General features: G+C 36.8%; 3 protein-coding genes and 2 long non-coding RNA genes across 5 annotated transcripts; 3 read left to right on the forward strand and 2 right to left on the reverse strand.

Moving 5' to 3' along the window:
- Positions 1–7666: 7666 nt before the first annotated feature.
- LOC104880889 (nicotianamine aminotransferase 1) lies at positions 7667–8662 on the reverse strand. Its single transcript, XM_010659041.3, has 3 exons — positions 8409–8662; positions 8235–8328; positions 7667–7821 (listed from the first exon to the last, which is right to left on the reverse strand). The coding sequence occupies exons 1-3, from the start codon at positions 8583–8585 to the stop codon at positions 7667–7669; spliced, it is 426 nt and encodes a 141-aa protein (XP_010657343.1). The 5' UTR covers positions 8586–8662.
- Positions 8663–13932: 5270 nt separating this feature from the next.
- LOC100249867 (uncharacterized) lies at positions 13933–15079 on the forward strand. The gene has a single exon (XM_003633244.4). It carries the CDS (start codon positions 14059–14061, stop codon positions 15022–15024), a length of 966 nt encoding a protein of 321 aa, XP_003633292.1. The 5' UTR covers positions 13933–14058; the 3' UTR covers positions 15025–15079.
- A 5843-nt stretch (positions 15080–20922) lies between these two features.
- On the forward strand, positions 20923–21805 carry LOC109123464 (protein FAR1-RELATED SEQUENCE 5-like). Its single transcript, XM_059741286.1, has 2 exons — positions 20923–20952; positions 21038–21805. Exons 1-2 carry the CDS (start codon positions 20923–20925, stop codon positions 21803–21805), a joined length of 798 nt encoding a protein of 265 aa, XP_059597269.1.
- Positions 21806–22825: 1020 nt separating this feature from the next.
- On the forward strand, positions 22826–23887 carry LOC104880858 (uncharacterized). Its single transcript, XR_009467184.1, has 3 exons — positions 22826–23448; positions 23540–23608; positions 23733–23887. It is a non-coding gene; the product is annotated as an uncharacterized LOC104880858 (long non-coding RNA).
- A 1386-nt stretch (positions 23888–25273) lies between these two features.
- LOC109123574 (uncharacterized) lies at positions 25274–25665 on the reverse strand. Its single transcript, XR_002031352.2, has 2 exons — positions 25585–25665; positions 25274–25486 (listed from the first exon to the last, which is right to left on the reverse strand). It is a non-coding gene; the product is annotated as an uncharacterized LOC109123574 (long non-coding RNA).
- Positions 25666–25866: the final 201 nt, after the last annotated feature.

Consider the following 25866-nt stretch of genomic DNA (forward strand, 5'->3'; position numbering starts at 1 on the left):
AAGAATGTGAGGAATCCTCACATTCTTCGTACCCTTGTGAATTTTTTAGTATTTTTGATTCCTATTTTTCCGGATATCATTTGAACACCTTCTAAGTGTAACGGACCCATTTAAACAACATCCAAGCAATATGATGCCCCAAAAATTTTTAAAAAGTCCAAAGAAGTGGAGATTTGGGAGGGTACGAAGAATGTGAGGAATCCTCACATTCTTCGTACCCTTGTGAATTTTTTAGTATTTTTCGATTCCGATTTTTCCGGATATCATTTGAACACCTTCTAAGTGTAACGGACCTATTTAAACAACATCCAAGCCATATGATGCCCCAAAAATTTTTAAAAAGTCCAAAGAAGTGGAGATTTGGGAGGGTACGAAGAATGTGAGGATTCCTCACATTCTTCGTACCCTTGTGAATTTTTTAGTATTTTTCGATTTCGATTTTTCGGGATATGATTTGAACACCTTCTAAGTGTAACGGACCTATTTAAACAACATCCAAGCCATATCATGCCCCAAAAATTTTTAAAAAGTCCAAAGAAGTGGAGATTTGTGAGGGTACGAAGAATGTGAGGATTCCTCACATTCTTCGTACCCTTGTGCATTTTTTAGTATTTTTCGATTCCGATTTTTCCGGATATCATTTGAACACCTTCTAAGTGTAACGGACCTATTTAAACAACATCCAAGCCATATCATGCCCCAAAAATTTTTAAAAACTCCAAATAAGTGGAGATTTGGGAGGGTACGAAGAATGTGAGGATTCCTCACATTCTTCGTTCCCTTGTGAATTTTTTAGCATTTTTCGATTCCTATTTTTCCGGATATCATTTCACTACCTTCTAAGTGTAACGGACCTATTTAAACAACATCCAAGCCATATGAGGCCCCAAAAATTTTTAAAAAGTCCAAAGAACTGGAGATTTGGGAGGGTACGAAGAATGTGAGGATTCCTCACAATCTTCGTACCCTTGTGAATTTTTTAGTATTTTTCGATTCCGATTTTTCCGGATATCATTTGCACACCTTCTAAGTGTAACGGACCTATTTAAACAACATCCAAGCCATATCATGCCCCAAAAAATTTTAAAAAGTCCAAAGAAGTGGTGTTTTGGGAGGGTACGAAGAATGTGAGGATTCCTCATTTTCTTCGTAGCCTTGTGAATTTTTTAGTATTTTTGGATTTCGATTTTTTCGGATATCATTTGACCGCCTTCTAAGTGTAACGGACCTATTTAAACAACATCCAAGCCATATCATGCCCCAAAAATTTTTAAAAAGTCCAAATAAGTGGAGATTTGGGAGGGTACGAAGAATGTGTGGATTCCTCACATTCTTCGTACCCTTGTGAATTTTTTAGTATTTTTGGATTCCGATTTTTCCGGATATCATTTGACCACCTTCTAAGTGTAACGGACCTATGTAAACAACATCCAAGCCATATCATGCCCCAAAAATTTTTAAAAAGTCCAAAGAAGTGGAGATTTGGGATGTGAGGATTCCTCATATTCTTCGTACCCTCGTGAATTTTTTAGTATTTTTCGATTCCGATTTTTCCGGATATCATTTGAACACCTTCTAAGTTTGACGGACCTATTTAAACAACATCCAAGCCATATCATGCCCCAAAAAATTTTAAAAAGTCCAAAAAAGTGGAGTTTTGGGAGGGTACGAAGAATGTGAGGATTCCTCACATTCTTCGTACCCTTGTGAATTTTTTAGTATTTTTGGATTTCGATTTTTTCGGATATCATTTGACCACCTTCTAAGTGTAACAGACCTATTTAAACAACATCCAAGCCATATGATGCCCCAAAAAATTTTAAAAAGTCCAAAGAAGTGGAGTTTTGGGAGGGTACGAAGAATGTGAGGATTCGTCATATTCTTCGTACCCTTGTGAATTTTTTAGCATTTTTCGATTCCGATTTTTCCGGATATCATTTGAACACCTTCTAAGTGTAACGGACCTATTTAAACAACATCCAAGCCATATGATGCCCCAAAAAATTTTAAAAAGTCCAAATAAGTGGAGATTTTGGAGGGTACGAAGAATGTGAGGATTCCTCACATTCTTCGTACCCTTGTGAATTTTTTAGTATTTTTCGATTCCGATTTTTCCGGGTATCATTTGAACACATTCTAAGTGTAACGGACCTATTTAAACAACATCCAAGCCATATCATGCCCCAAAAATTTTTAAAAAGTCCAAAGAAGTGGAGATTTGGGAGGGTACGAAGAATGTGAGGATTCCTCACATTCTTCGTACCCTTGTGCATTTTTTATTATTTTTCAATTCCGATTTTTCCGGATATCATTTGAACACCTTCTAAGTGTAACAGACCTATTTAAACAACATCCAAGCCATATCATGCCCCAAAAGTTTTTAAAAAGTCCAAATAAGTGGAGATTTGGTAGGGTACGAAGAATGTGAGGATTCCTCACATTCTTCGTACCCTTGTGAATTTTTTAGTATTTTTGGATTCCGATTTTTCCGGATATCATTTGACCACCTTCTAAGTGTAACGGACCTATTTAAACAACATCCAAGCCATATGAGGCCCCAAAAAATTTTAAAAAGTCCAAAGAAGTGGAGATTTGGGAGGGTACGAAGAATGTGAGGAATCCTCACATTCTTCGTACCCTTGTGAATTTTTTAGTATTTTTCGATTCCGATTTTTCCGAATATCATTTGAACACATTCTAAGTGTAACGGACCTATTTAAACAACATCCAAGCCATATGATGCCCCAAAAATTTTTAAAAAGTCCAAAGAAGTGGAGATTTGGGAGGGTACGAAGAATGTTAGGATTCCTCACATTCTTCGTACCCTTGTGAATTTTTTAGTATTTTTGGATTCCGATTTTTCCGGATATCATTTGAACACCTTCTAAGTGTAACGGACCTATTTAAACAACATCCAAGCCATATCATGCCCCAAAAATTTTTAAAAAGTCCAAAGAAGTGGAGATTTGGGTGGGTATGAAGAATGTGAGGGTTCCTCACATTCTTCGTACCCTTTTGAATTTTTTAGTATTTTTGGATTCCGATTTTTCCGGATATCATTTGACCACCTTCTAAGTGTAACGGACCTATTTAAACAACATCCAAGCCATATCATGCCCCAAAAAATTTTAAAAAGTCCAAAGAAGTGGAGATTTGGGAGGGTACGAAGAATGTGAGGATTCCTCACATTCTTCGTAGCGTTGTGAATTTTTTAGTATTTTTCGATTCCGATTTTTCCGGATATCATTTGACCACCTTCTAAGTGTAACGGACCTATTTAAACAACATCCAAGCCATATCATGCCCCAAAAATTTTTAAAATGTCCAAAGAAGTGGAGATTTGGGATGTGAGGATTCCTCATATTCTTCGTACCCTTGTGAATTTTTTAGTATTTTTCGATTCCGATTTTTTCGGATATCATTTGAACACCTTCTAAGTGTGACGGACCTATTTAAACAACATCCAAGCCATATCATGCCCCAAAAAATTTTAAAAAGTCCACATAAGTGGAGATTTGGGAGGGTACGAAGAATGTGAGGATTCCTCACAATTTTCGTACCCTTGTGAATTTTTAAGTATTTTTGGATTTCGATTTATCCGGATATCATTTGAACACCTTCTAAGTGTAACGGACCTATTTAAACAACATCCAAGTCATATCATGCGCCAAAAAATTTTAAAATGTCAAAATAAGTGGAGTTTTGGGAAGGTACGAAGAATGTGAGGATTCCTCACAATTTTCGTACCCTTGTGAATTTTTAAGTATTTTTGGATTTCGATTTTGCCGGATATCATTTGACCACCTTCTAAGTGTAACGGACCTATTTAAACAACATCCAAGCCATATGATGCCCCAAAAAATTTTAAAAAGTCCAAAGAAGTGGAGATTTGGGAGGGTACGCAGAATGTGAGGATTCCTCACATTCTTCGTACCCTTGTGAATTTTTTAGTATTTTTCTGTTCCGATTTTTCCGGATATCATTTGACCACCTTCTAAGTGGACCGGACCTATTGAAACAACATCCAAGCCATATGATGGCCCAAAAAATTTTCAAAACTCCAAACAAGTTGAGAATTTGGAGGGTACAAATAATGTTAGGATTCGAAATCCAATTTAATAGTTTTATAATATTTATAGTTTAAATTATTTATATTCAATTCGACCTTTATTATTAACGCACCTTCACATAAAATATATAACCGCTTGCACGCAACTAAATGTTGCTTTATATGGATGTTCGTTTACCACAATGATGTCCCTTCAAAGAAAGAGCAATTACATGTAGCAAAATACCAAATGGCCTATCAATACATGAATCTATGGAAGAATCGAAACAAATTACAACTTATACAAGGAAATGTGAACCGGTCGACCGGTTATCTTCTACCGGTTTCCTACTTATCTCAACCGGTAGCCACTGCCCATTTGAGAATCAAGCAACCAAAAGGGCCAGTGGCTACCGGTTGAGAAAAGTACGCAACCGGTAGCCACTAACCGGTCGACCGGTTAATATCATTCACTTCTTTGGCCTTTTTTAAATTTTGTGGGGCATCATATGGCTTGGATGTTGTTTAAATAGGTCTGTTATACTTAGAATGTGGTCAAATGATATCCGGAAAAATCGAAATCGAAAAAGACTACAAAATTCACAAGGGTACAAAGAATGTGAGGAATCCTTGGGATTTTTTTAGTATTTTTTGATTCCGATTTTTTCGGATATCATTTGACCACCTTCTAAGTGTAACGGACCTATTTAAACAACATTCAAGCCATATGATGCCCACAAAAATTTTAAAAAGTCCAAAGAAGTGGAGATTTGGGAGGGTACGAAGAATGTGAGGATTCCTCACATTCTTCGTACCCTTGTGAATTTTTTAGTATTTTTGGATTTGGATTTTTTCGGAAATCATTTCACCACCTCCTAAGTGTAATGAACTTATTTAAATAATATCCAAGTGACATGAAGTCCCAAAAATTTTTAAAAACTTCAAACAAGTGGAGAATTGGGAGAGTACGTAAAATGTAAGGATTCCTCACATTCTTCGTACCCTTCCTAATTTTTTAGTATTTTTGAAGTATGATTTTTTCGGGCATCATTTTAACACCCCTTTAGTGTAATGAGCCTATTTAAATAATATTCAAGTCATATAAAGTCCCAAAAAATTTTAAAAGTATCAAAGAAGTGGAGAAATGAGAATGTACGAAGAATGTGAGGATTCCTCACATTCTTCGTACCCTTCCTAATTTTTTAGTATTTTCGGATTTTGATTTTTTCCGGCATCATTTGAACACCTCCTAAGTGTAATGAACCTATTTAAACAATATCCAAGTCATATGAGGTCCCAAAAAATTTTAAAAGTATCAAAGAAGTGGAGAAATTAGAGGGTACGAAGAATGTGAGGATTCCTCACATTCTTCGTACCCTTCCTAATTTTTTAGTATTTTCGGATTTTGATTTTTTCCGGCATCATTTGAACACCTCCTAAGTGTAATGAACCTATTTAAACAATATCCAAGTCATATGAGGTCCCAAAAAATTCTAAAAGTATCAAAGAAGTGGAGAAATGAGAGGGTACGAAGAATGTGAGGATTCCTCACATTCTTCGTACCCTTCCTAATTTTTTAGTATTTTCGGATTTTGATTTTTTTCGGCATCATTTGAACACCTCCTAAGTGTAATGAACCTATTTAAACAATATCCAAGTCATATGAGGTCCCAAAAAATTTTAAAAGTATCAAAGAAGTGGAGAAATTAGAGGGTACGAAGAATGTGAGGATTCCTCACATTCTTCGTACCCTTCCTAATTTTTTAGTATTTTTGAAGTATGATTTTTCCGGGCATCATTTGAACACCCCTTGAGTGTAATGAATGTATTTAAACAATATCAAAGTCATATGAATTCCCAAAAAAGTTTAAAAGTATCAAAGAAGTGAAAACATGAGAGGGTACGAAGAATGTGAGTACCCTTCCTAATTTTTTAGTATTTTTGAAGTATGATTTTTCCGGGCATCATTTGAAGACCCCTTGAGTGTAATGGACTCATTGAAACAATATCCAAGCCAAAAGAGGTGTTACCTAATCACATGGCCAAAAAAACTACTTTCTAATAAGTGGAGAACAATCTATGCATGAATCCAACACTTTAACATCTTATTTCATTATCTATGAAGCGGTCGACCGGTTAAATGCTACCGGTTGACCTATTTTCTCAACCGGTTGACACTGCTATTTCTTATGATGAAGCACCAAAATGGCCAGCGTCTACCGGTTCCAAAAAAATTGCAACCACTTCGTATGGTGGTCGACCGGTACACGAATATCCTTTAGATGTCATTTAGGTTTTTGATCCGGTGATTCGTACACTCAAATGGTATTACCCAGTTATGACATAGATTGCATAATTTAATGTTAAAATTTAAGGTAAATAAGCTAAATTAAATAATCTTTTCTAGATGGTGTAAGGGGAAAAGAGATTTGTTTCTACTCCTGCATTAGACATACACGTTTGATAAGATCACTTCCATCTTGTATACATCCAATTAATTTAGGGTATGTGGGAATGAGAATGATAAATCAATTTCATTTCTTATTTATTATTAAATTTGGATTATAATTAAAAGTGAAAAATTCATTCTTATAGAAATCAAGAGTCTATTTGATTGTGTGATATAAAATTGTTCCTATAACAATTGTTTCCCAAAATTTATAATACTGATTTGAGATTAATTTTTTAGAAACAGTTTTAAAAAACAAAGTGAATAGAGAGTGATTTTTATAAAATTAATTTAAAATAATATATAGAAATAATTTATTGATTTTAAATTTTTTTTGTTATCCTACTTCGCTTTCCTTTGACTTTTCTTTTTTACTTTCTTTTTCTCACATTTTTCTCAAATTTTTCAAAAACCAAAGACAATCTTAAAGGCTATATTTGATTCTCAAAAAATACTAGGAAAAAAATATATTAAAAAAATACTTTCCTCATATTTGATTTCACTATAAAAAATTATAAAAGAAAATCAAATATAATTAAAATTAATTAAATTTTTATATATTTTTAAATTATTTAATCTTACTATAGTAAAAAAAAAAAAAATAAGTACAATGAGCTTAAATATATAAAAATAATTTATTAAATTTAAATTTATTTTTTATTTTCCTTTATTTTTTCTTTCCATTCTACTTTTCCTTTCTATTTTCTTTCATTCCCATTTTCCCTCGAATTTTCCGAAACCAAACATAACCAAAAGTTCAAATCTATATATATCATAAAAGCCTTTCTTATCATTTGGCATTCTACTCTGCTTCTACAAACCATACAATCAAAAACTGTTTTTTCTCATACCTTACTTCCACTTGGAAGATTATTGAAAGGCTGACAAATTTTATCTTGAAAGATATTGTCAATTGATTGATCCTTGTGTCCAAAGTTTTCTAGTCATCCATTTTTCTTTCTTCCATCCAACATAATGGACTCATTTTTCCTATTATTTGAGATTCGTCCCAGTAGTTATTACACTGCTGATCCATATTTGCCACCAAGCTAGTAGCACAGATCTGAAGTTCCTAGAAGTCGACACATTTAATAGAAATGTTCCCTCAACTTTTGAGGATACAATAACAGACAGCTTAATGTTTATTGGCACCTTACAGATCATGAGATTCAACAAGCATTGAATTGATCTGAGATGAAGTCTTTATTCCTTCTTAGCATCTGCCTCAGGTAGAAGGCTTTGATCCTTCCAAGTCCATCTTCGAGAGAAGGTCGATCAATGGCAAAAGTTACTCGAGGCCAGTTCTTCATTCCCACAGCTACACCTGCAACAAATACCCCAAAATGATTAGACCCACTTCGTTTTTGTAATCCACTATACAAGCAACTAAAACTAAAGTAGGGTTGCAACTCCGATGGGTTCAGTCCGGTTGATAGCTAACGCAAACCTAACCTGAATTAAAAAACAATTAATCTAAGTCCAACCCAACTCGCCCTTTAATATAAGGTTCTCAACCTTATTTTTCTAAGCTCAAAATGAGTTTTGAGTTATATAGACTAACATGCATTATAAATATTATAAAAATATCAAATCGGTCTAGAGTTAGGCTTTGGTTATTGGATCATTGACCCATGTCTAACCCAAAGTGAGTTAGGTTGAAAAAATTTGACTCAAGTCTGTCCAAACATCGAGTTGGGTCGGAGCATCCTAAGCTAACCAAGGTTGCTTGCTTCTTACCTGTAAGGACAATCACTGATTCCTCTTTAGACAGCTTCATACACAACTCTACATCATCATCAATGTCTTCCAATAGAGACAGGTTCAGCTTGACCTGCAAAGAAACCATAATTGACAATAATCATCTCAATATTCTGAAGTGCAAAATATATCATGTTTTCTTTCTCCCTTTACCATTACAAACATGGATCCTTCCGGCTTTTGCGGGCAAGTAATGCAGGGGATATCCTTGATTCTCTCATGAATTATGTCTGCACATTCTCCAAGTATGATGATAGTGTTTGAGAAGAAATCCTCTTTTGTTTTCTCCAGGATCTCTGGAAATGCACCCTGATAAATGAACCAAATCATTTAGCAGAGTGTTCGATCTCTTTAAGAAATGAAGAACGGAAAAAAAAATAAATGGCATGCTCCCTTACAAACCTGAATAAAAGTTGTGGGATCAGAAGAAATATTGAGACAATTTATAATGCTCTCAATAACCTGAAATGAAAAGCAACAAAGATGTAGTAAAATTGAACCGGTCGACAGGTAATTGGCAGCCGGTTGACCTGTGAACTCGACCGGTAGGCACTGGTCATTTCTTCATGCACCACCCAAACTGATCAGTGGCTACCGGTACCAAAACAACTTGGTACCGGTTGATGCATTTTGTCGACCGGTTGGTAACTATCAGAGAATCAAAAAATGCGGTAATTTATATTTATTTAATATACTTCATGTCATTTAATTGTGAGCATTTCAATTTATCATGATGCCGTAATTGGTAGTTTAACATGGTATTAGAGTTTTGGTTAAACAGTCTATCCAACAACTCATACCGTTTGAATCGTCTAAGAATGCCAATGGATATTCTCAGATGGATTAAACCCAAATTTGATCATAGGGATGAAATAACTTTGTTAATTTAACATGTATTTGTTTTTTTTTTTTTAAAAAAAAAAGAAAACTTAGTACCATTTTTTTTTATTCTTCGATATCTGAACTTTATTAAACCTTAAATTTGATAAAGTAAATTAAGTACTGAAATGTCTTAAGTTTTACGAAAGACCCGTTAGTATTAATATATTAGTTTTGCGAAATAGGGGCACCCTTCGGCTAACAATCTCCCCCTATTTGATGATGACAAACCTTCCTTATCTAGGAGAGAAGAAATCTCCCCCTCAATCCAAACATGGATCAATTAAAGCGAAAATTATAAATGACATGCAAAATTTGAATAGGAGACAATGTGAATTCTGAAAATATCATATCATATATAATAATATCGCATATACACAACACAAGACTAATGATATGGAAATGTCATGCATGTGTGTGCCCCCTAGACCCTTTGGCAACATAAAAAAGAAACGAAGGGGAGGGGGGGGGTCTCGAACATATCAAGGCGGAGGTGGAGGAAACACTGAGCGAAGGTAGGCCATCATCTCCTCATGCTGGTGATCCATACGCTCCTCAAGACGGCCAAGTCTCTGATCTAGATGCTCAAACTGAGAGGTCATCTCCTCATGCTGGTGATCCATACGCTCCTCAAGACGCCCAAGTCTCTGATCGAGATTCTCAAACTGAGAGGTGAAGCCGGTCTGATACTCATCTATGCGATCCTCCATAGAGTGGCAACGAGTATCATTGACGACTGCAAGCTCCTCCATACGAGTCCTGAGAGAACTGATCTGAGCGGATAAATCCATCCAAGGCGCATGATCGGGTGCGTGAGGTGCCTGAAATGGTATCTCTATGTGAGAAGGCTCAGATGGTCCAGCTGTGTATGTCGGCTTAGATATCATCGGCTCAGGAGGAGGAATGTCACACTCAGGCATGCTCTGCTCAAAGTCCCTCTGAGGGTCTAGCCCACCCTCCATCTCTCCAATCTCGGCCTCCTCCTCATCTTCAGGATGCAGCTGTCCCCGCCCCTGGTCCTGTGGCGGTGGTCGCTCAGCTCTCCTGATCCAAGAGCCATCAGGGGCCTTTTCAAACTTCATCCGGGCAAGAGACTGCTCGTCATATGTGTCATACGTGGTTGGGGCCTCGAAATCTGTCTCGCGGCTCAAATCAACCCCGGCATCCTTGAATACTCTCGTGAGGAAGCGACCATAGGGGAGGACGCGGGTCTTGCTCTCACAGCAAGATATCATATGCATCATCATTAGGTACCCGACATGAATCCGTCTCCCTGTCAAAATGGAATCCACTATGAAAGCCTCGAGGTAGGCTACCTCGTCTAGATGTCCGCCCCGTGGCAACAGAATGGTGCACACCATGTGATGAAGGATACGGCTAATCACTGTCAGACTATGTGCAGAGGGTTTGCCCATCCCCTGGGCATCGGCAAGTCCACACAGCCTCTGAATAGCCTCTCTGGGCTCAAATCCCGGCACCGTGGGCCACACCTTGGACTCATACACCCTGAGTCCAACTGATGGTATATCGAAAATCCGGCAAATGCTCTCCGGACTCAAGGTGATCTCAACTCCTCTGACAGTCGACGTGATCGGTCCTCCAATCCCGTAGGTCACCCGTGAGTAGAAAGTGCGAATCAGAGTCGGGAAGATAGGCTCCGAAATAGTCACCACTGGCAGCCATCTCATCCGTCCAAAAATCTCCTCAAATCCAAAGTACTTAAGCTGGGAGAAATTGATGCTTCTCCCTGGAACAACTTTCCTCTGGGCAAATTTTTGTTTATATCTCTGGTAGTCTTCGACAGAGGCGAAAAGAGCGGTGTCGTACCTCGCCTTTCGGCGAGCCTCGGACTGATCTGGCTGAGATGGCTCAGCAGGGCGCTTGCCCTGAGCCCTGGAAGCGGCTGACTCTCTCCTAGGTGCCATCCGAAAGGCTGAGATGAAGGAGACGAGGCTGAAGAGAGGGATGCACACACACCTGAAAGGCCTCAAGAGCAGGAATACACTGACGCAGGCTCTGAAACGCCAACTGAGGAGGAAATCGCCCAAATGCGCAGCCCTGAGTCCCAAAATCCAAAACCCTAGACTCCACAATCCAATCCGTACGTCTCAGAAGGCTGTAATGGCATATAAAATCCCTTGAGGGGAGCTGGAACGGCACAAGGCTTGAAGCACCAGAAGAAATGAATGAGAAACTGAGGCGCGGGAGGCGCTTTAAATTCTCACCCCGACGAACCGGTCGACCGGCACCGGCACGGTCACCGCGGTCAACACATCGATTTTTGTCCTTTTCCTTGTCTCAATTTTAAATTATCACCAATTTACACTTAACATGTTTTTTTTTTTTTTTCATATCTTAGTTATTTTTAAAATTTTCATAGAACCAGTATGTTATTTTAAATCTCATTTATTTAATATTCATAAATAATTTTTTCTTTTTACCTTTTTATATAAATTTTAGCTTCCATAATTTCTGAATTGATATATTGTTTTTGTTGATTTTCTTATAGATTCTAACTTTAATATTGAAAATTTATTATTAAACATAAAAAAATGACATACAATTGTGTTTAAGTACTAATATAATATAAGATTATTACAAACATATATATTCAAGCTTGTTTAGTTTAAAGTTATAGACCTTATGAAAAAATCAACACAAATTCTTGAAAAGCAAAAAAAAAAAAAATTATTTATTAAAAAAATCACAAAAGACAAATTAATATATGAAAAGAACTAAAATTATTATTATTATTATTATTATTATTATTATTATTATTATTATTGAATTAAAAAAGTGTTAACTGCCTCAAGATGTACTTTATAGTGTGAGTGCAAAAATTGACTTACTATGCTGACTGCAAATGCAATATCTGGTCGGGTGTGAGATAAATAAATCAGTTTTCCCACCAACTTCTGGTACCGAGTTGTATTCACAAGATTTCCATGATGGGTTGGAAACGGGCACATTCATGACTAAATGAGGAAAGTGAAGAATTGGAGTTTCCATGCCCTCAATGTGGTAATATTAACTATCTACAGAATAATATGTTCGGAAATTGTATGCTTAATTGATTTGATCGACTGCAATATGGCATGCACACATTTACTTACCATCAATCTGAACTGGTTGTTCTGTTGCATTATTTATTAGTTGTATTACTGCAAGAAGTTGCTATCATGTATTGATGACTGTTACTTGCATGATTTAGATAATCTCATGAAAAATTTTTTTAAGTAATGATATAGACAAAGTGTAAGGTTCATTCAATGGATTCTTATGAATTGTGAATATTTGGTCCTAAGATGTTTTGCTGCTTGATTTTTTTGTTTGTAATATAGTTTAACTAATTCATTTACAAACATCAGGTGCTGAATATGCTGGATTCCTGTGCAACCCTAACACTGTCCACCTACAATGTCATGCATGTGGAGGAATGATGCCTTCCAGAAATGATATTGGTGTACCACAACACTGTAAATACTTACCAACACTATTGTTATTTTGTTGGTTTTGTTGTCTTGATGGCTATTTGTGAGTTTGCTTTCCATATTACAATTTCTATCTTGAAATCAGGCAAGGATTCTGCTTGTATCTAGGGTACTATCTATTATTATGTAAATATTGACCAACAGTTTGGGTAGTTTGAATCGAGGTTTTGGACTTTAAACTTTGGTTTAAATTGTAATCTTTGTAAAAGTGGAATAAACAAGTTTATATTTGAAGTCAATATAGTATTTAAGGGTATCCTTTGTTCTAAACTCAAAATATTTTCATATTCTTTTGAAGTAGAATTAATTGCTTGAGGAATGAAATGATGATCATAGATACTTTGAGATATGTTGAGGTGCTTATTGGCATACACAAAGATTTGGTGGAAGTGACTCTCATTTTTTGGTGCTCCTGGTTTGCTCACGTCGCCGTTTAAATGACCAAGCTTGCCTCTGCTATCTATTGCTAGCAAGAATGAAAATAGTTGGGAAAAGCTTCTAGTAAGTCTTAACCGGTCGACCAGTTAAATGCAACCGGTAGACACTGGCCATTTCTTGATGCACGTCCCAAAATGGCCAGTGGCAACCGGTTGCAAACCAATTTGATACCGGTTGAGGGTGTTCCTCGACCGGTTGACACTGCCAAATTTTTCCCCCAAAACCCAAATGGGCACATGCTACCGGTAGCAAAACAAACTACTACCGGTTGATGCATAGCAAAACAAATAATGATGAAGTAGCTTGGAAATGTAAAGAAAGAAATGAAAGTAGGCTACTTAATTAGAATCATCCACAAGGAAAAAAAAGTGATAAGGTCTAGGTTATAAAAATTCCACTACATCATACTGACGTATGCATAAATTGATGAGATTCAGGCTAAGAGGTGGATGAATTCATAGCAGTTCCATAAGGGACAAGAAACAAAGAAGCCATATTTCATGGACTTGTAGATAGCTTTTAATAAAGAGCCATATTTCATGGACTTCAATGGCCCCATATGTCTGTAACACAAAAGTAGGGTCATAACTCAATTCAAGGAATAGATAGTGGTTAGAGAATACCTTACACATTGTTTTTTCATCATAAAATCCCACTTTACCAATAAAGCGGCCTTTGTGTAAACATAGCTGCAAAAAACATTGTTCTCTTCCATGGGAATATCTGGCACTCCAAACAATAATTTTAAGAAGGCTCTCATTTACATCGATTTGACTTTTACATTTTAGATCATGCACCAACTTCTTGTGTATCAAATCCAGGCGTTCACAGTCCAAACATTCCCCCAAAAGCAAGTATCTCCTTCACTTATTATTTTTTATTCGCTTTTGTTTTTTCTTCCAGTGGAAGGGTTTAAAAGTATAGAAAATAGAGTATAGTTGAGGGGAATTAAGTTGAGAATTTCAAGTTCCTTTAGATGTGATTTGAAAACAAAGATGAGATCTTTGAGTAGTGTAGGACTTGGTCTCAGCATAGTTTTTGGGTGCCTTCTGTTAGCTCTAGTTGCTGAGCTTTACTACTTGCTCTGGTGGAAGAAGAGGCTCACCAGCACAGAGATGGAGGATGATTACAGCAGCCCAGCAAGGGAGCTCCTGTACATGTACTGTTGGAAGAAGCCATCTTCTTTGAGCTCCAGAGCTCTCAATCCCCAAGAACTATGCTCTTCAGACAGAGTAACTGACACCCATGTGCTTGAACCACATCAGGCTCATCATCAGCTTCATATGCATGGAAAAGAGGACTATTTGCTCAAGCCCTTTGGAGAAGAAACCATGGAGACTGAACTCATGAGATTGCATGATCTCTCTGGCCCTCCAAGATTTCTCTTCACCATCAAGGAAGAAACAAAGGAGGATTTAGAATCTGAAGATGGGAAGTCTAGAGGTGATAAGAGTGCAAAGGGGTCAAGAAGTAGGAGCCTGAGTGATCTTCTTCTAACAGTGGAGACTCCATTTTTGACACCTCTTGCTTCTCCACCATTTTTCACTCCTCCTCTTACTCCTATGGACTCCTCTTATAACCACCAAGGAGTCAACCCGCTCTTTGAATCAGCGGCAGATGCTGATCAGTTTAGCAAAATAAGTTCATCACCACCTCCCAAGTTCAAGTTCTTGAAGGATGCTGAGGAGAAACTCCACAGAAAAGTAATGGAAGAAGCCAAAAAGGAGCAGTTGCAGTTTGAAGTGTCTGCAGATTTTGCAGTTAATCCTCCTTCCTCTTCAAAGCTTCACAAGGATGAAGAAGATGGATCGTTTATCACCATTGTTGTTGCTAAGAACAAAGAGAAAGACCTCACTCATCATTCAAGCTCTTCACAGATACTTCCTCTGGTTTCTTCCCCTTCAACATTCGACCCACCAGCTAGCAAGAAACCCATCTTGCACCACAGCTTCACAAATTAAATATTTCCTTAGTTTCATTTTATGACTGAATTTACTGATTCTTTTTTTTTCTAGAGATTTTGGGTTTTCTCTTACTACATTTTATGATTGTCCTTGGCATGCAAAATAAAGACACAAAATAGATAGAACAACTAAATAAAGGGTTTTGAATTAGAGTGAGCCTTTCTCCTTTAAAGATATATTGTATTTTTCTTATATCTAGTCTTTTGTGGAACCTGTCTTTCACTCCATTTGAAGCCACCATAGATTTAAAAGGGGTACTAAGAGGAAGACCTAAGTAAGTAGACAGAAGACCACCCGCCTTATAACCAATCTCTAAAGGCCACTCTTCTAAGTTCTCCATCATTTCCATTGGAATTAATTTGCTCTAATCTAGATTAATTTACAACCTTAATATAGCCTCAAACCACATAAAATCGACTCAAATAAGTCATTTGGTTCAAAGAAGACTTACAGGAAAAAATAGGATCAACAACAAACAAATTGTTGGACAGAAGTAAACACTACAGCTGCAGATGGATGTGTAATGGAAATTTAAAGGCTCACAACAATGGAAATCAATGGCTCACAAGTGAGGATTAAAAATTAAAAGTTAAAACAGTGCCCTTAATGGGGAAGTCAAAAGTGATCCAATGCCATCGGCCTGTTAGAAGCAATCTCATTTTCATGTATAGCACCATTCTAGAATTGATATTTGAACTTCAAGTCTATGCAAAACACAATGGAGATATTTGTTTTCATAAGACATCCAAATGCACCTCAAATAAGAATGTATTTAAAATAGTAAATAAAGAATGGGTTTAATAAGGAAACGAGAGGGCCAAAAGTCAGTACGATAATTCATGCAAGCAGGCAAGCATAGCTCACCCTATTGTAGTAAGTTGTAACCGGTCGACCGGTTTAATACGACCGGTTGACCAGGTAACTCGACCGGTAGACACCGGTCATTTTTTGGTGGGATTCCCAAAATGGTCAGTGGCTACCGGTTGCAAACCAACATGCGACCGGATGATGCTATTTATCGACCGGTTGACACTGCCATTTTTTTTCCCCCAAAACCAAAAGCGGGACTTGGTACCGGTTGATGCATTGCCTCATCCGGTTGAAAATACCCAAGTTTTATTAAAAAAAATATAGTAGGCTGACCATATTCGTAGAGATTATAGTAGATTAGACAAAGGGAGGAGAATACATACGTTTTACGATGAACCAATACTGAGTATAACCTTCCTAACGTATGATTCTTCTATGGTTTTGATGGAAATAGTCATAACCTTCCTTTTGCCATCCGAAACCAGGGATTTCAGACTCAGTATTTAAAATACAAAAATTTTCATGGCACCCAAATGGGAACCTACATTATGTGATGTCTACCAACAATTTAAAATATATAGAAGAAGGTTTCAAGAGATGAAAATAACCTATATATCAAGAGCTATAAACAAAATAAGATAGGTAATATATATACATGTAGAGGAAAATACATCATCCATATACCATCATTTGCATTGAGCGAATACATTTACGCCATTTATGTGAATGGCCGATGACAACATCCATAAGTAATACGAGAAGTCATAATAACAAAAGGGCATTTATATTAGCCAAATGTCAAAAAACAGAATGAAAGTTTAATAACTATAAAACTAGTACAAAATGTAGAAGGGGTCATTAATGGTCTGGTCCATGAAGCGGGAAGTGGGATCGGAAGAAGACCATCATCTCATCATGCTGGCGTCGTATAACTTGCATACCCTCTTTCACTTCCTCGTGTAAACCATCAATGCGATTCTCCAGAGATGTCAACCGTTGGTCATTGGCTAATACAATCTCCTCCAAGCGGGTACCAAGGGACTTAATCTGGGCATTGAGGTTATCTGATGCCTCAGAGTCGTCCGGTCCAATTAGTGAAGGATGATTTGTTAACGCCCTAGCTCTTACACCACCTGTTGACGGTATTTGTGTGACATTTGCTTTTGCATGAGTTCTTCCCTGTACATCCTGATCTTCATATTCTTCATCGTCGGAGGGCCCATTGTCTGAAGAGACGTCAACCTCTGAGGGGGGAACGGAAGACTTCCTTGCCCATGAACCATCTTTCTTCCGTACAAAATGCATGCGCCGAAGTGAAGCCCGATCATATGTATCAAATGATTTGAGTTTTTTCCCGTCTGTCTCATTGCGCAAATTGACATCGAAGTACTTGACAATCTTTGTGATAAACATGCCATAGGGGAGAACTGAATCTTCGCTGATTGAACATGCTTTCATATGTTGGAAAATTATGTAACCAATATTAACCTTTCTTTCTGTGAGAATGCTGTCAACCAAAAAAGCCTCCAAGAAAGATACATCATCGCGGTGCCCTCCTTTAGGGATGAAAATGTACGATATCATGTGATGTAGGATACGACTCAACACAGTCAACAAATGGGAAGTTGGTCTATCAGCTCTCGGGTAACCACATAGCCTCTGTAAAGCTTCTGCAGGTTTGAAACCTTCCACCCTTGGCCACTTCTTAGCTTCATACAAACAAACCCCTTCGTTTTGGAATCTCTAAAATCCGATAAAGTGCAGCAACATCAAAAACGATCTGTACACCGTTAATTGTGGTAGTAATGGGTCCTTCGTCTTCGAATGTCATATTGGAGTAGAAACATTTCACAACCTTGGGATAAACGAACTCATTGACGGAGACAATCGGAAGCCAACCCATTCTGGCGAAAAGCACATCAAAATGGAAATAACTGAGCTTTGCAAAAGCAATGTTCCTACCCTGGATTACGGTCCGATTCGCAAAGTGAAGATGAAATCGTTGGGCTAGGTCAGGGGTTGCGAACATAGATCGATCAAAGGTGGCCTTCTTACGAACCTCCGGACTTGCTTCCACGGCCGGATGTTTACCATTGTTGGGGGTGCGTTTTGCTCCATGGGAGGTGTTGTGGGTGCTTTCGCTTGGTTGTTGTCGGTCGGAGGTCTTTTTGTTGGTCCCGCGCATCCTTGATACCGCCGGCCTCTTCCCTTTCCGACCGGGTGAGGATGCTTCGACCGGTGCTCGTTTTGGGGGCATGAGTATTCAGATGGGCTTCAGCTATTGCGTGAGGATGAAGAAGACTGAAGTGGAAGACGGACGGGTTCAGGTCTCGCGCGAGGATGAAGAAGAATGGAGTAGAAGACAAAGGGGTTGAGGGGTAGAACTGGTTTGAACATCGGTCGACCTTCGTGGAAAGACATCCAGTTTATGAACTAATTAAATTTTAATTAACTTGATGTCTTACATTATATTTGCTACACTTTTAATGTAAAAGTTTCCATATGAACTGATTAAACCTATAATGGATTAAATGAATAAATATTTTGATGTACCTTAAAGAAATTAATTGAAGTTAATTTCACAAAATTTATATTAAGAAAAATAAAATATGACAACTTAAGTTAATTAAATCATATAAATTAACTAATCTTTTTTATAGGTACGGTATAGTCTAATGAACTCACTAAGATATAGTCACACCTAATAGATTAAAATTGTAATTAACTAACATATACTACCATAGAGGCATCAAAATTAATTATGGTTCTATGACAAAATGTTCGAACAAGTACGATATACCATCGTGAGTGAAATAAATTAATGAATCTGAATTTATTTAAAATTTCCATAAGTAGAATATCATAACTTATCTCATTTTACGTAATTAAGTGTAATTAACCTACCTTTCTCATGTCAATGATATATTATGAAGCATTAATTAAAAATAAATTACGTTAATTCATGGAAAAATATAGTGTAATGAACTCACTAAGATATACTCAGACCTATTAGATTAAAATTGTAATTAACTAACATATACTATGATAGGGGCATTAAAATTAATTATGGTTGTATGAAAAAATGTTCGAATAAGAACGATATACCATGGTGAGTGACATAAATTAATGAATCTGAATTTATTTAAAATTTCCATAAGTAGAATATCATAACATATCTCATTTTACGTAATTAAGTCTACTTAACTAACCTTTCTCATATATAGGATATATTAGGAAGCATGATTTTTAAAATAAAATACCGTTAATTGATGAAAAAATATAGTAAGTAGGAAACGGTATCAAAACATAGTTACAATAAATTGGCTAAACAACAGTAACAAATGTCAATATTATCAATTAAGTCCATATCTCCCCTTTATATTTTCTTAAGTTATACAATTATCCATTTGCAATGGGTGTAAAAAATAACCACATTAGGCTGACTTTCCCAACTGATATAAATGTTATATTTAATGGCACATAAAAAACTGATGCAAATATCCAAACTATCAACCACTAAGTGTACCATTGTGGTGGTAGGTTTTCAACATGTGGCAGCCTATTAAAAAATGTAATAACTCCAGCAACCAATCACATTCATATCTTAGTATATATTTGGGGGAGTTTTAGTATTGTAAGAACCTTAGCATCTGAACGAGGGCTGCTATTTGTTGGAGAACAGGTCACAAAAAACATCCAGAAGACAAATCTTCAGGTCAAGCTGCATCACACTTGGACCTTCCATTTTAACGGTATGATCTTTAGCTCAATAAAGAATAGGTAAACAAATCCATAATACATTTTTTAAGCTTAATGCCTTCATCTTTGAAATGGATGGGGGAATATTTCGAAAACCTAATAGTGATTTTTAAATGGTATGTATTGATGTTAAAGAGTTTGGATTTTGATTGTCTAAAGCACATTGTTAGTAATATGCATCAGTGATCTGTTGAACAGTTGAGATTAATTTAGTTAATATAAGTGAGTCATGTTGGCTGTAAAAATCACAACATCATCAAAATTATAGGGTAATACATATTCAAATGACTTAAAAAGAGAGAATGAACCTTAAGAAATGTGTATTATTGACTCCCAATATGGGGTAAGTTTGGAATAAGTTTGGCGGTGTACCCAAAAGCTTTCGTGCTTTTAGATAGAATTATATAAAAGTCATTTTCCATGTTTTAACATATGTGACTGGCAACATTAACCATAAAGCAATTAGCCTAAATAGGGCAACCTCCTTAGGCTAATTGTTTCCGTGTTATTTTAGCCTAAACCGATCCATGTTTCCGTGTTATTTTAAAGAAAGTGGATGTGAGGTATTAATTATTGTGACTGGCAAATTCCTTGAAGATGGCAACTAAGATTAATGTTGGAAATTTTGTTAACATAGTATGCCTAAATAAGGCAACATTATAATGTTCTGATAAGGAATGAAGGCCTTAATGAAATCAACAACGAAAAGAAACAATTAGCTAATCGGTTTAAATATTAAAACAGTGAATACCGGATGAGGAATTTCTCAACCGGTTGAGAAAATTCCTCAACCGGTAGAAACTGGTTAACAAAATACTCACCCGGTTGAGAAATTTCCTCAACCGGTTGAGCCATTTCCTCAACCGGTTGAGCAACTGGTATCAACCGGTTGATGTTTTTTTGACCAGTGCCTACCGGTTGAGGAATTTCCTCAACCGGTTGACGAAATTCCTCATCCGGTAGCTACTGGTTTAAAAAGTCCACATCCGGTCGACCGGCTTACATCGACCGGTCGATAGATCTTCTGAACCGGTAGAGACTGCCAAATTTTGTGAACACCACCAAAATGCATCCGGTGAATTTGTAGGTCAACCACATTATAATAGCTTAGAGCAAGGGAAGAGAGTAGATTCGGGTTACGAGGAAACAAACAATTGTAATGATTTTAAAAAGTTTTGCTTAGGATTGTGTATAGCAGAGTAGTATCAATTTTGCAACATATGACCTTTTAAATGGAAAATCATGGGGAAATTATCACGTCTGCAGTATACACCGGTTCTATAATTTATCAAATTCTTAATTTTTTTTCCCAAAAAATGAGAATCGATGACGTTGTCAAATTCGGTTTGTCTTCAAGTATGCAATCAATTGATACAAAAGTGATACGATAATTTGTGAAAGTATTATTGGGGAATTTTTTTACCTTATTTATGTAATGTAGATGATGCAATCGGTGAAGGAGAAAACAATCAAGAGGGAGTTTGAAGTGAAGGAGGAGGACGTCGTCAATGAGGATGCATTTATCGGTGCCACATACGACCTGGGTGGAAACGGTTTGAAACAGAAGGTGTTGAAGGGTATTTCAGATGAAGAAGTCTACAAATTGCAATTCGATCGCATAGATGAGGCTGAAACATTTTACAACATGTTAGCTAGAGTAGCTGGATTTAGTATTCGAAAGGATGATTTGAAGCGAGACAAGAATGGAGATATAATATCTCGAAAGTGGGTGTGTTCTAGAGAAGGGCAGCGAGCGACAAAGTTTATTGAAAATGACAAGCGACAGCGTGAGCCACGATCATTGACTAGGGTTGGATGTGAAGCTGCATTTCGTGTAGGCTTGAATAGGAAAGATGGAAAGTGGATTGTAAAGGAATTTATAGGAAATCATAATCATAATTTGGTCGATGCTATCAACACACAATTCCTTCGGTCTCATCGAACAATAAGTAATCCCGATAAGGCACAAGTTGATGTTTTGCGTAAAGTAGGTGTTAAAGCCACACAAATTATGGACTATATGGTAAAACAATCAGGGGGACATGAGCACGTCGGTTTCACACAAAAAGATATATACAATCACGTTGATGCAATGCGTAGAAGTGAAATTAAAGACGGTGATGCAGAAGCGGCATTGGCTTATTTGTGTGGAAAGGCAGAAATGGATTCCTCATTTTTTTATAAATTCAACATTGATGAAGAAAGTTGACTAGCAAATTTGTTTTGGGCTGATTCAACTGCTCGAATGGATTATGCGTGTTTTGGAGATGTCCTAGCATTTGACACAACCTATAGGACAAATGCCTATAAAAAGCCTCTAGTAGTGTTGGTCGGTGTTAATCATCACCATCAAACTGTTGTATTTGGTTGTGCGTTATTGATAGATGAAAGTGTTGGGACATATGAATGGGTGTTGGAGACATTTATTGAAGCAATGATGAATAAGAGACCCATATCTGTTGTAACCGATGGGGATAAAGCTATGCGTAAGGCAATTAAAAAAGTATTACCTGATACGTGTCATCGATTGTGTTCATGGCATTTGCAACGAAATGCATTCACGAATGTGCATATTAAGGACTTCTCAAGCATATTTGCAAGGTGCATGTTCATGCGTGGGAATGAAGAAGAATTCGAAAAGGTTTGGCATGAAATGGTTGCAAATTTGGGACTTAATGAGAATCGTTGGGTGGCCGAGATATATGGGAAACGTAAAAGATGGGCAGAGGCGTATTTACGTGGAAATTTCTTTGGAGGGATGAGAACCACACAAAGGTGTGAGAGTATGAATGCATATCTAAATAGATTCTTAAAAATTCGCTTGCGACTGTATGAGTTTGTACAACAATTTCATAGAGCCATACTGAGAATACGGCAAAACGAGGCAAAGGCAGAGTTCGAGTCGAACAATTTTTCACCCGTGCTTTCAACCAAACTAGCCATACTTGAAAATCATGCTGCGACGGTATACACAAAAGAATCTTTCCTTAAATTTCGTGAGAAGATGAAAAATGCTGAGTTATTCTTTGTGGTTGGTGTTGTAAGTGATCATTCAATGCGGGCATACACATTATCTAAGTTTAGACACCCGAACTTAAATTGGGAAGTACAATTTTGCCCGGATATTGTAACATTAAAATGCTCATGCTTGATGTTTGAGTCAATTGGCATCCCATGTTGCCACATGGTGGTGGTTATGAAAGTGGAGCATTTGGAAGAGATTCCTCAGTCATGTATTATGAAGAGGTGGACAAAGTTAGCAAAGGTGTATACAAGATCAGTACCAGTGAATGAGACGGATAACAACATGGATCGGTTTGTACGATATGGTTCATTGAGTTCGATGTGCAACAAGCTCTCCTACTTTGCGTCAGATACGTCATCTTCATTTATAGAGGCCAAAAATGAAATACAAAATTTGACGGCGAGAATGGAGGAACTCTATAACTATAATTTGAAAGGGAAGAAAATAGCATCAGATGGAGCGACAGGTACTAACCAAGTTCGTGATCCAAATATTGTGAAGACTAAAGGGAATCCAGGCAAAGTGGCAATGAATGTTCAAAAGGGAAGACGATGCAGTCGTTGTAAAAGAGTGGGTCACACAATTCGAAAGTGTCCAGAAGCTACAATCCCTCAAAATGCTCAGCCGGGTTATATGGTATGTCATATTCAATAAAAATTGCCCCTAAGATTAATTTTTGTAGGTGTACTAACATAAATGACTAACATAATTGTTTTGATGGCATTATGAGTACGTAGGAGGAAACTAATTTGTCTTCCCAATGTGACATTCAAAGGGAAATGATGCCTTCAACAAATTCATCAGTTGACATTTTTGCAACCTTACATGTATGTACAATAGGCTTGTTATATAATTTCCAAACATTGATAACATATAATTCAATAATAATTGACAACACTTAATTATTGAAACATGCAGGGAATGTTAGGGGAGCAGTTGCCGAATGACCCATCTGACATGTACATAGATTGGGGTGAACTTAATAATGTAAGATCGCGAATGAAGAAACACTTTTGACATGAATTTCAAATATGCATTATTTAATGATTAGGTTTAATTAATTGGAATGGAATTGGGTAGCTGAAAAAAACAATGAAATGTGCATGTGCAGATAGCAGGATTTCAGCAACATGAACAAAGTATGTCAACACCATGTGAAGGTGGGGATCCAAACAAATATCCAAATGAAAAGGATATGCAACCTTTTTTTTATTCCTTAGCGGAGTAAGGGATGGTAGGTATTAAATCAGTATTTATATTAGTTGACGTTATCACTTCCACTAATGTGTACTTTTAACTTAACTATTTAATGAAAAGTTTGAATTTTGATCAAGAGTCAAGTTGATTGATAGAATGCAATATCCTCTACATTTATAATTTAATTGATAACAAGGGATAAAATGATTGGTAAATGGAGAAACCGATTCATTTATATCATGTCGAAAAAAACGGTTAATTATGCGGATTTAATTAAATTCAATTGTGGTTAAAGTTTGACAATTAGGTGGTTATGAGTTAACTATAGGAAAGTAATCAATATGATGTAATTCACATGAAATATGTAAATTTAGTGATTTTACTCAAAATGGGTAAATCGTAGTTAGGTCAATTGTAATGCCAGTTTCCATCAATTTAAAACCTTGTAATTGAACTTAATGTTACATTGTCGAATGTTTCCATAGTGAAAAGTTATTGGTACAACTCATAGCATACCTTTTTTGTGCACAATAGCATTGCAGGAGGAAACCGGTTGAGGAAATTCCTCAACCGGTTGAGGCATTTTTGACCAGTGGCTACCGGATGAGGAATTTCCTCGACCGGTTGAGAAACTTCCTCAACCGGTAGCTACTGGTTAAACAAATCCTCAGCCGGTTGAGCAAATGGCCATCAACCGGTTGAGGATTTTTGTGACCAGTGGCTACCGGTTGAGAAAATTTTCTCAACCGGTCGAGGAAATTCCTCATCCGGTAGCCACTGGGAAAAAAGGCCTCAACCGGGTGCTCAACCGGTTGTGCCAAGCCGGTCGACCGGTTATAGCCGTCCTCGACCGGTTGAAGTTGGCTAACAATATACTCAACCGGTTGAACAACTTCCTCAACCGGTTGATTCCCATCTTCACCCGGTTGCCACTGGTTAAAAAAACATGAACCGATTGAGCAAATTCCTCAACCAATTTGCTATATTTGTCAAACAGTTCCCACTGGTCAAATCATTCGTCAACCGGTTGAGACAACTTCTTCATTGATCAACCACTTTCCACAACTGAAAATATGAGGAATGTTCTCAACCGGTATGAATAATGCGTATGCCTATGAAAAGTGGACATAGATAAATCGTTGGACTGGTTCTTACCGGCTGAACGGCATTCGTCAACCAGTGTAGTAATGTACTAACTATATATTGTTAGTATAGATAAATGAATAATTACAGATCTGATTAGGTTAAAGATCGTACAAAATCACACATGTCGAACATGAATGATACCAATATATTACAATTTCATTTTGACGACCATATTGAAAGAAGAGTATTTGGATATTGAAATAAAATAGACTTAATCATTAATAATGTATGGTCATCGAAGCTCACAACTTCCCAATAAACATGACGATATGTGGATATGGAAATGATAAATATTTGAAAAATAAAAAATTTCATAATAATAATTTTTTCATTGCTCGTGTCGACGTCTTTGTACAAACAATAGCCACAATGGTTTGTTTTTCTCTATTTCCCTCGTGTAAAACTAAATCACATGCTATTTCTCGACGTATTTTCATAGAATTACAAAAGTCGGAGCTCGTCATCGGATCACCATTTTTGAATCTCTGCATATGTCTAATGACATGCACTCCACAGTCCCACCTAAGAAAGAGAAAAGAAAAGCAAAACAACTTATTCAATGGTTGTCTAATTATACCTCAGGAAAAGAATAGTAATGCGAGTTATGTATTCATACTAACCCATTCTCTTGGGTCGGAATCGAAGGAGCCCAATCAATGGAGAATTGGAAGACATCTTTCCCTATGTCAGATAGTTTGAAGAACATTTGACAAAATTCAACCTAATTTATTATGAAAGTGTTAATAAATATGGAAGAGGAAAAAATAGAATAGAAGAAAAATATAAACATGAAAGCATACCACTGTTTTGACACTCTGAAACCGGAACTTGTCTCGATTCTTCGATCGTAATGAGTCCAAAATTTGGGTATGAGAGTTTTTGAAGTCAATGACGCACAGGTA

Source organism: Vitis vinifera, chromosome 12, assembly GCF_030704535.1.
Source record: "Vitis vinifera cultivar Pinot Noir 40024 chromosome 12, ASM3070453v1".
Lineage (NCBI taxonomy): Eukaryota > Viridiplantae > Streptophyta > Magnoliopsida > Vitales > Vitaceae > Vitis > Vitis vinifera.

What these genes read in the sequence shown, in the direction of transcription:
- LOC104880889 (XM_010659041.3), bottom strand. Translation starts at nt 8,585, where the DNA reads ATGATTTGGTTCATTTATCAGGGTGCATTTCCAGAGATCCTGGAGAAA. An exon ending in AAGGATCCATGTTTGTAATG is followed by an intron (nt 8,329 to 8,408) that starts GTAAAGGGAGAA and finishes GTTTCTTTGCAG; the next exon opens with GTCAAGCTGAACCTGTCTCT. An exon ending in ATCAGTGATTGTCCTTACAG is followed by an intron (nt 7,822 to 8,234) that starts GTAAGAAGCAAG and finishes TATTTGTTGCAG; the next exon opens with GTGTAGCTGTGGGAATGAAG.
- LOC100249867 (XM_003633244.4), top strand. Translation starts at nt 14,059, where the DNA reads ATGAGATCTTTGAGTAGTGTAGGACTTGGTCTCAGCATAGTTTTTGGG.
- LOC109123464 (XM_059741286.1), top strand. Translation starts at nt 20,923, where the DNA reads ATGACGTTGTCAAATTCGGTTTGTCTTCAA. An exon ending in CAAATTCGGTTTGTCTTCAA is followed by an intron (nt 20,953 to 21,037) that starts GTATGCAATCAA and finishes TATGTAATGTAG; the next exon opens with ATGATGCAATCGGTGAAGGA.